Source organism: Triticum aestivum, unplaced genomic scaffold (assembly GCF_018294505.1).
Source record: "Triticum aestivum cultivar Chinese Spring unplaced genomic scaffold, IWGSC CS RefSeq v2.1 scaffold34045, whole genome shotgun sequence".
Taxonomy (NCBI): domain Eukaryota; kingdom Viridiplantae; phylum Streptophyta; class Magnoliopsida; order Poales; family Poaceae; genus Triticum; species Triticum aestivum.
Window position 1 is genome coordinate 990 of NW_025225568.1, and position 9,700 is coordinate 10,689.

General features: G+C 44.9%; 1 protein-coding gene across 1 annotated transcript; it reads right to left on the reverse strand.

Moving 5' to 3' along the window:
- Positions 1 to 3,502: 3,502 nt before the first annotated feature.
- LOC123172270 (uncharacterized) lies at positions 3,503 to 4,310 on the reverse strand. Its single transcript, XM_044589269.1, has one exon. It carries the CDS (start codon positions 4,236 to 4,238, stop codon positions 3,705 to 3,707), a length of 534 nt encoding a protein of 177 aa, XP_044445204.1. The 5' UTR covers positions 4,239 to 4,310; the 3' UTR covers positions 3,503 to 3,704.
- Between the last annotated feature and the right edge of the window lie 5,390 nt (positions 4,311 to 9,700).

The following is a 9,700-nucleotide window of genomic DNA, read 5'->3' on the forward strand; positions in this document are numbered from 1 at the left end:
AGCGGCGGCGGCGGGCGTGGGATCCGCGACGGCGGCGGCGGCGGCGTCCGTGGGATCCGCGGCGACGGCGACGGCGTCCCTGGCGATCCCAGATCGAGGCCGCTGGTGGGATCCGCCACGGCGCGTCACAGGGATGGATCCGCCGCGGTCTGGGCGTAGGGGTGGTTCGGGCGTGCGATCGGGCGGCGGCGGAGATCGATCTGCTGTGTCGGGCGGCGGCGGAGAGGGGTTTTGTTTGCACCGGTTTTTTCGATCGAGTAAGGCAGAGGTGGTGCGATGACGAAAAAAAAACGTCGATGACGAAAAAAAAAACAGCGGTGGGAGTATGACGAAAATAAACCAGCGAAAATTAACCGCGCGGACTATTCACCAAGTCGTCCATTAGGAGTAGAGATTTATCGAACTGAATCCTTCGATCCCTGAATTCTGTGATGATTGCTCCGTAGGCTCCAGTTGCACCTTGCTGTATGTCATTCACTACCGTTTGAGAATCAGAAGCAACTACTTCCTCCGTTTTTAAATATAAGTTTTTTTTAGAGATTTCAACAAATGACTACATACAGAGCAAAATGAGTGAATCTACATTATAAAATATGTCTACATACATCCGTATGTTGTAGTCCATTTGAAATGTCTAAAAAGACCTATATTTAGAAATGAAGGAAGTACAATTTTCGAGAGAAAAGATCCTTCGCCAAACCTAGGCCCTCTCGGCAGGTTCGTTAATACCCTCCGCCACAATGGCCAATGCACCAATGTAGACGCCTTGCTCCGATCTGCATATCGCAGCAGCCGCGCCCCTTCTGTCCAAGTGGTACTGATTGTTTGGTCTTCACCGGTTTGGGCAAGGTATGCCCTCCTGTGTACTTGAGCTGGACCAGGCCATAGCTCTCGTACCCACAGTGCCGCTTCCAAATTAATCCACTCACAAGCCTAGACCAGTAGTACGAATGCATGATCCCAGGTAGCTACCATTTTGTTTTTGAATGCCATGAGTTGTCCATCACAAATCCATTTGCACACTTGCCTGGATTCCACTCCACAGATCTGAAAATCGACTCAGAAAACTACGCAATGCATGGCAAAAACATTGTCATCGTCATACCCAATCATCCATCCACAGATCCACACCAACGACTTCATTAAATTACTTGATTCACAGTAACTTCTTATACAAAACACACGCTGAAATTATACAAATCTTAAAAAAGCAATACACGTTCCTCACAAATGTTATTTTGAACTCTCAACTCTGCCGTGCAGATACTAAAATGGGGCAGCGAATGGCAGAAGACCACCAAAGAATACCCACGCGGCCACACATGCAACTGATGATAAATAGTACCATCGGTCACTCACTGACACTGATCATGCCCTCGGTGATGAGATTTCAGTGCTGGGCCGGATGGTTGCAGATCGGAGTCAGTGGTGACCGTGGTATCCGCCGCCGCTGCCGCCGCCACCGTATGTAGGCGTGGGAGGGACGGGGTGGTAGTCGGGGTGGGGCTGCGGCTTGGGCACACTAGTAGAAAAAGGGCCTTTAGTCCTGGTTCATAAGGGCCTTTAGTCCCGGTTCTACAACCGGGACTAAAGGGTCGTTACTAAAGCCTCCCCCTTTAGTCCCGGTTCTTACACGAACCGGGACTAAAGGCCCTCCACGTGGCCGCTGCCTGGAGGTCCACCTTTAGTCCCGGTTGGTAATACCAACCGGTACTAAAGGAAATTTTAAGATTTTTTTTGAAAAAAAAAATTAATTTTTTTTTGATTTTTTTTAGTTTTCAAATTTCTGAATTATTTTAACATCTAATCTCTAATCACCCCTCATCACTGCTCAATTTAACCTCTAATCTTTAATCACCCCTCATCATTCCAAATCATCTAACTTCCTGGACGGTCACCCATCCTCTCACTACTCCAGCCTGAGCACGCTTAACTTCCGAGTTCTATTCTCCCTCGTTTCCAAGTCTGCACTTGTTGTTTTCCTGAAAATAGTAAGATGTCAATCCTATTAACCCTTAGGAATTTAGCTTGAGCATGAAGTCACACATTTCACTGTTTGAGTTTGAAACTATTGTTCTAAAAAACAATAATTATTTAGTAACACTAATATTTCTTGAATAAGTAGTTTGACCATAGTTTGACCACAGTTTGACCAGATTTGACCAAAATTCAAAAAAACTGAAATAATTATTTAGTAACACTAATATTTCTTGAATAATTAGTTTGACCATTGTTTGACCACAGTTTGACCACAGTTTGACCAGATTTGACCATAATTCAAAAAAACTGAAATAATTGTTTAGTAACACTAATATTCTTGAGTAATTATTTAGTAACACTAATACTTCTTGAATAAGTAGTTTGACCAGATTTAACAAAAATTCAAAAAAAACTAAAATTTGAGCATAACTTTTTTTCCTTTTAGAATTTGAGGGATTCTAAAAATTTGCAAACAGACCGTAGGCACAATTCATTTTTAGGCACAATTCGAATACACACACGATATGTCGCCATGCAGAAATTCTCTGTAGCTACAGTGATGCACTTGGTAGGCCTGAACTCATATGTTGGGGTTTCTTGAACTGATATGTCATACCTTGATCCATCAGAGTTCAGGATGCATTCAGCAGCACACACCTAATCTCTCCTTAAATTTGAATGTGTGACCCTGCTGGTTGCTCACTACGTGGTTCTGGTTCATTGTGCACTATGCTATCTTCTCATCTTATATGGAGTTCATTACTGGGGGTGCTTTTTGGATAATGTTGCTCCAGGTATGATGTCGTTTGTTTGTCATGTTCATGACTTGTAGTTGTTAGACAAATAAACCGTGGCTCGGCCAGGGCGAGTCAGGCGCGCGTGCGTGCGGGTGCCAGACGAGCCGGGCATAGTCAGGGCCGTAGCTGCGAGTGTGTGTAGCAGCACGTGTACGTGCGCGTGTGTGAGCTTGTTGCCGATGGAGCCGGAGGAGAACGCGTCCAGAGCTGTTGGTGGCCGCGTCGTCCGCGTACGGGCGCGACGGGAGCGCAGGCCAGGTATGGCGTGGGACGCGGGATGTGGGCGACTGGGAGCGCCGTATGGAGCGGCGTGGCGTGCGTACGAGCGCACGTATAAAGGCTCGCTAGCCCCTGTGTATCGGCAGGTGGTTTTGCAGCTGAGTTCGTGCTCAGGAAAGAAACTAAGTGGCCGTTCGTGCGGCCGGCGGCGTTCGTGCGTCGGGCAAAATCCTGCTGTGTCCTTCTCGTTCTTCTTTCTTTTACCTCCGTCCAGCTGTGAGAGAGAGCTAGCTAGGGCTGCGCCAACAGTAGTAATGACTTTGTGTTCCCCCGTTGTAATCTTAATCGTTTGTTTGTCATGTTCATGACTTGCTGGCCGCGTTTGGAAGCCCTGTAAGTACCATATTATAGCTCTGATCTCTTTGGTTTATCTATAAGATTCAACCCTAGACTCTAAACCGGCTAAGTTTCAACCCTGAACCATCAAAACCGGATATATTACTTGATTTATTACGATAACTTCTTGTTTCCCGTAGAAAAATCACACTGATATTACAAACACTGGTAAGAAGGATACACCGTGACACACGCAGATCCGTCTGTCCTTCTCATAACACACGGTGAGTTCTGCAGACACTGAAATCGTAAATAGCACACGGTGACAGAACGAAATCATGGGGATTTCAATGGAGTCGGATGGAGTTCTGTTTACGGCAGGGCCTTGGTCTCCGGCTTGTGCGGGTTGTGCTTCTTCTTGTGGTGGCCGCCGCCGCGGGGCTTCTTCCAGGGCGTGGTCGAGGGGCAGAAGGCCGACGCACACTCCGGGGACGCCACCGACGGCGTGGCGGTGGTCTTGGCGCCGGCGACGACGCCGAAGGTGGTGGCGCCCTCGGACAGTGGCACGATCTTGGACGGCTCCTGGCCGGGGCACGGCGCGTTGGAGGCGGCGCTGTGAAGCTGCGCGACGCAGTCGGCGCCGTGGAGGTCGGTGGCCAGGGGCACGCTGAAGGCGCCGGTGCGGTCGAGGCCGCCCACCGCCTTGCTCTCGTACTCGCCCTCAACGTTCCTGCACTTGATCGCCACGCGGAGACGCTTGAACGTTTCCTCGGCCTTCATGTCCTTCCTGGTGCAGCCGGCGCACTTGGCCAGGCCGACCACCACGGAAGCCGCGTCGGCGTTGGCGACGGCGGCCGCCAGCAGCACCGCGCAAACGCCGAGGAAGAATGCTGTCGGAGCTGCCATGTTCGAGTCTCCTCTCTGAACTCAGCTGCCTGCTGGCGTCAAGTGGCAGCTCGATGGATGGATGGATGGAAGAGGCGACGCATGGCTTATATAGGCCTCCGCTCCGCATTGGTCGGCAGCGGCACAGCTCGATGGACGATCTGGTTGAATGCTCCAATGGTGGTGGTGGTCGGCCGTCGATCGGCGCAGTGAAGCGAGACAAGGAGAGACCGGCTGATTTGGCGCGCCGAATTTGCAGATGCCGAATTAAAACTCCGTCGGCTCATCACGCCATGCACTGCATGCATGCATGCGTCGACCGTCGATTTGATCCACGTCATTGGCCAGTTACTCGGTTGGTGGTCGACTCGGCCGGTGGTCGATCGCGTCCCTCAGCTGGCATTATGCTTTCACCCTCAGGTCGGTCAGCAAGTTCACAACATGTCCATCGCTTGCTCCTTGGATATATACCACGTCGATCGAGGTGGTTGCCTCCACTCACTCTGTTATGCTCTGCTGCCTCATCACTCTGTTCCAGGTATGGCATGAGTTCAGGAAACCCGGCATATCGAGGGAACGACATATCGTGGCGTACGTTATCTCTGGTCTCTGCACATAAACAGGATCCATGGTAGAATTGTGCCTAAAAATGTAGCAAGATCCATGGTAGAACTACCTCTGTTTATTCGAATACACACACTGGAAACCCGAAGGTTTTAAATATTGGTATCACAACCATATTACAGTTTGGTAACTGCTTGAAAGATTCTGCATAACATTAGTGTCTTGTATGTTCCTCTTTTACCGGCTTATCCATCTTCGCATCCATCTACATTTCCCGAATAATATATGGGACGACTTTCTCTGTTGCAACATATTCAGTTTTTCTTCCCGAGCAATAAAAACTGCCTCCATTCCTGATTCCCCTTCTATTATGTTTAGCTATCATCATGTGCTCCCTCATGCCACTACTTATCCAACATTACTTCCACCCAAGCATGGATTTTTCAACAACACTTTGAATCCGACATCTTTTTAGGGCACTCCTGTATACTGCCTTAATTCATTATGTATAACTGTAAAAACATGTTGTGAAAGAATCACTATTTTATATTTATGTGTTTGTTATTCCTTTCACCCATGTTAAGTAAGGATTTGAATCTAAGTGCGACATGTAGTGAATTAGCAGTGTACTTTGATAAACAAACTGATTGGATGTATGATAAAAATATCACCTGTGATTGTAGTGCAGTACCACAACTGATATAGTTTGCCACATGACAGGATAATAAGTAGAACTGATGAAAGATTGTATGCACTGAAGATCACAAACATGATTAGTCCCTGGATTATCCAAATTATGGACCTACACGTTTCCCCTTGGCAGACATATAAAAAATATCAATTTCATGCAACTGATGGTATGTTCTTCAAGTAATCTGTCAGTTATCAAAAACTCAGTACAAAATAAAAACTTACAAAAATTTGGGAATACTTTCCGTTAGCAGCACCTCTTCCCTGAAGGCGCCAATAGCTACAAAAAATATCAAAAGTACTGTTAAATTGTTTGGTAGTTCTGGAATGGAAGAGATTTGTGCTGCCAATTCCAGCAGTTGCAGAGTACAATCTTGCATATAAGGGCAGGGAGAGGTAGCAGGAGCAGAGGGAAACAAGGTCTGTAAGAAGCGAACTAATGGAAGACCAAATGGGCTCAAACTGCTTGCTGGACTTAGCAGGAAAAACATGTGTCAAGAGCGGGGAGGGGGGGGGAGGAGGAGGTAGAGGCAAACCCTTAATGACCTCGAGCTACTGTTGCTCCTCTTCCTATGTGCAGCCCTCATCTCCAAAGCCGCCGACGCCATGGGAGGGCTCCTCCGCCTAGCGCCGCGTGCGGGCCTGCCTGTGCGTCGGGGAATCATCGGATCCGCCCGGATCCAGGCGCAACGAAGGTCACCGGGGGAGCGGCGAGGCGAGCTCGGGACGGGCCTCCATGGCGGCCTCCTGCAGCGGGGTTCGTCTGCAGGGGAGAGAGATGGGTGTCCTTGGCGGCCACCTGCGCGCACCGGCCGGCCCGCAGCTGATCCAGAGGGGAGGTGAGTGCGTGGTGGAGTACTAGAGGGTGGGTGGTGGCGGCTAGGGTTGAGAGGGAGGAGACGGGAGAGAGAGAGAGAGGAGAGGGGAGGAGGCGATGGCGGAGGCGAGAGGAGGGGAGATGGGGCGCTCGAGACTTATCTCTCTCCGCGACCCTGTTCATGGCGAATAAAACGAGACGTGGCTGGTGCCGCTAGTTGGGCGCACTAGCTCATCTTTTATATGTTCAATTTTACTAGCCATAGATTCATCAAAATAGGCAAACAACACACGAAAAACAGAATCTGTCAAAAACAGAACAGTCTGTAGTAATCTGTAACTAACGCAAACTTCTGGAACTCCAAACAATCAGCCAAAATAGGACGACCTAGACAATTTGTTTATTGATCAGCAGCAATTGGAATCAATATTTTATCACGTTCTGGTCATTTTTAACAATTATTTTCGTGAACAGAAAGTTTCGGGAATTTTCTACAAGATCAAATAACTATCATCCAAGAAGATCCTATAGGTTTAACTTGGCACAAACACTAATTAAAACATAAAAACACATCTAACCAGAGGCTAGAACAATTATTTATTCCTAAACAGAAGCAAAAAGCAAAAAACTAAAAATAAAATTGGGTTGCCTCCCAACAAGCGCTATCGTTTAACGCCCCTACCTAGGCATAAAAGCAAGGATAGATCTAGGTATTGCCATCTTTGGTAGGCAATCCATAAGTGGCTCTCATGATAGATTCATATGGTAAATTTATTTTCTTTCTAGGGAAGTGTTCCATGCCTTTCTTTAATGGAAATTGGAATCTAATATTCCCTTCCTTCATATCAATAATTGCACCAATCGTTCTAAGGAAAGGTCTACCAAGAATAATAGGACATGAAGGGTTGCAATCTATATCAAGAACAATAAAATCTACGGGCACATAGTTCCTATTTGCAACAATAAGAACATCATTAATTCTTCCCATAGGTTTCTTAATAGTGGAATCCGCAAGGTGCAAGTTTAAAGAGCAATCATCAAAATCACGGAAACCTAGCAAATCACACAAAGTTTTTGGAATCGTGGAAACACTAGCACCCAAATCACACAAAGCATAGCATTCATGATCTTTAATTTTAATTTTAATAGTAGGTTCCCACTCATCATAGAGTTTTCTAGGAATAGAAACTTCCAACTCAAGTTTTTCTTCATAAGATTGCATCAAAGCATCAACGATATATATATGTTTGGTAAAGGCTTTATTTTGACTATAAGCATGAGGAGAATTTAGCACGGATTGCAACGAGGAAATACAATCTATCAAAGAGCAATTATCATAATTAAATTCCTTGAAATCCAAAATAGTGGGTTCATTAATATCTAATGTTTTGATCTCTTCAATCCCACTTTTATCAATTTTAGCATCAAGATCTAAAAACTCCGAATTTCTGGAACGCCTTCTAGGTAAAGGTGGATCATATTCAGTCCCATCATTATCAAGATTCATATTGCACAACAAAGATTTAATAGGGGACACATCAATAACCTTTAGATCTTCATCTTTATTTTCATAGAAACTAGAAGAACACGCTTTCATAAAGCAATCTTTCTTAGCACGCATCCTAGCGGTTCTTTCTTTGCACTCATCAATGGAAATTCTCATGGCTTTGAGAGACTCATTGATATCATGCTTAGGAGGAATAGATCTAAGTTTTAAAGAATCAACATCAAGAGAAATTCTATCAACGTTCCTAGCCAATTCATAAACTTTAAGCAATTTCTCTTCAAGCAAAGCATTGAAATTCTTTTGCGAATTCATAAATTCCTTAACACTAGCCTCAAATTCAGAGGGCATCTTATTAAAATTTCCATAAGAATTGTTGTAGTAATTACCATAATTATTAGAGGAATTACTAGGATAAGGCCTAGGATTAAAGTTTCCTCTATACGCGTTGTTACCAAAATTATTCCTACCAACAAAATTTACATCCAAAGATTCATTATTATTCTCAATCAAAGTAGACAAAGGCATATCATTAGGATCAGAAGAAACACTCTCAGTAGCAAATAATTTCATAAGTTCATCCATCTTTCCACTCAAAACATTAATTTATTTTATCGCATGCACTTTTTTATTAGTAGATCTTTCAGTGTGCCATTGAGAATAATTAACCATAATATTATCTAGGAGTTTAGTAGCTTCTCCTAAAGTGATTTCCATAAAAGTGCCTCCCGCGGCTGAATCTAAAAGATTTCTAGATGCAAAATTCAATCCGGCATAAAATTTTTGTATAATCATCCACAAATTCAAAACATGCGTGGGGCAATTACGTCTCATTAATTTCATCCTCTCCCAAGCTTGTGCAACATGTTCATGATAGAGTTGCTTAAAATTCATAATATCGTTTCTAAGAGAGATAATCTTAGCGGGAGGAAAATACTTAGAGATAAAAGCATCTTTGCACTTATTCCAAGAATCAATACTATTTTTGGGCAAAGACGAAAACCAAGCTTTAGCACGATCTCTAAGCGAAAAAGGAAATAGCTTCAATTTAACAATATCATTGTCAACATCTTTCTTCTTTTGCATATCACACAAATCAACGAAGCTATTTAGATGAGTAGCGGCATCTTCACTAGGAAGGCCGGCGAATTGATCTTTCAAGACAAGATTCAACAAAGCAGCATTGATTTCCCAAGATTCAGTATCGGTAAGAGGAGCAATCAGAGTGCTAAGGAAATCATTATTGATGGTATTGGTAAAGTCACACAATTTGGTATTATCTTGAGCCATCGTGACAAACAAGCAACCCAACACACGAGCAAACAAAAAGCAAGCGAAAAAGAGGCGAACGAAAAAGAGAGGGTGAATAAAACGGCAAGGGAGAAGTGGGGGAGAGGAAACCGAGAGGCAAATGGCAAATAATGTAATGCGGGAGATAAGGGTTTGTGATGGGTACTTGGTATGTTGACTTTTGCGTAGACCTCCCCGGCAACGGCGCCAGAAATCCTTCTTGCTACCTCTTGAGCACTGCGTTGGTTTTCCCTTGAAGAGGAAAGGGTGATGCAGCAAAGTAGCGTAAGTATTTCCCTCAGGTTTTGAGAACCAAGGTATCAATCCAGTAGGAGGCTACACACGAGTCCCTCGCACCTACACAAACGAATAAATCCTCGCAACCAACGCGATAAGGGGTTGTCAATCCCTACACGGTCACTTACGAGAGTGAGATCTGATAGATATGATAAGATAATATTTTCGGTATTTTTGTGATAAAGAAGCAAAGTAAAGAAAGTAAAATAAAAACGGCGCTAGAAATAGCTAAGTGTTGGAAGATTAATATGATGGAAAATAGACCCGGGGGCCATAGGTTTCACTAGTGGCTTCTCTCGAGAGCATAAGTATTTACGGTGG

Coding starts and splice junctions, on each gene's coding strand:
- LOC123172270 (XM_044589269.1), bottom strand. CDS start 4,238: ATGGCAGCTCCGACAGCATTCTTCCTCGGCGTTTGCGCGGTGCTGCTG.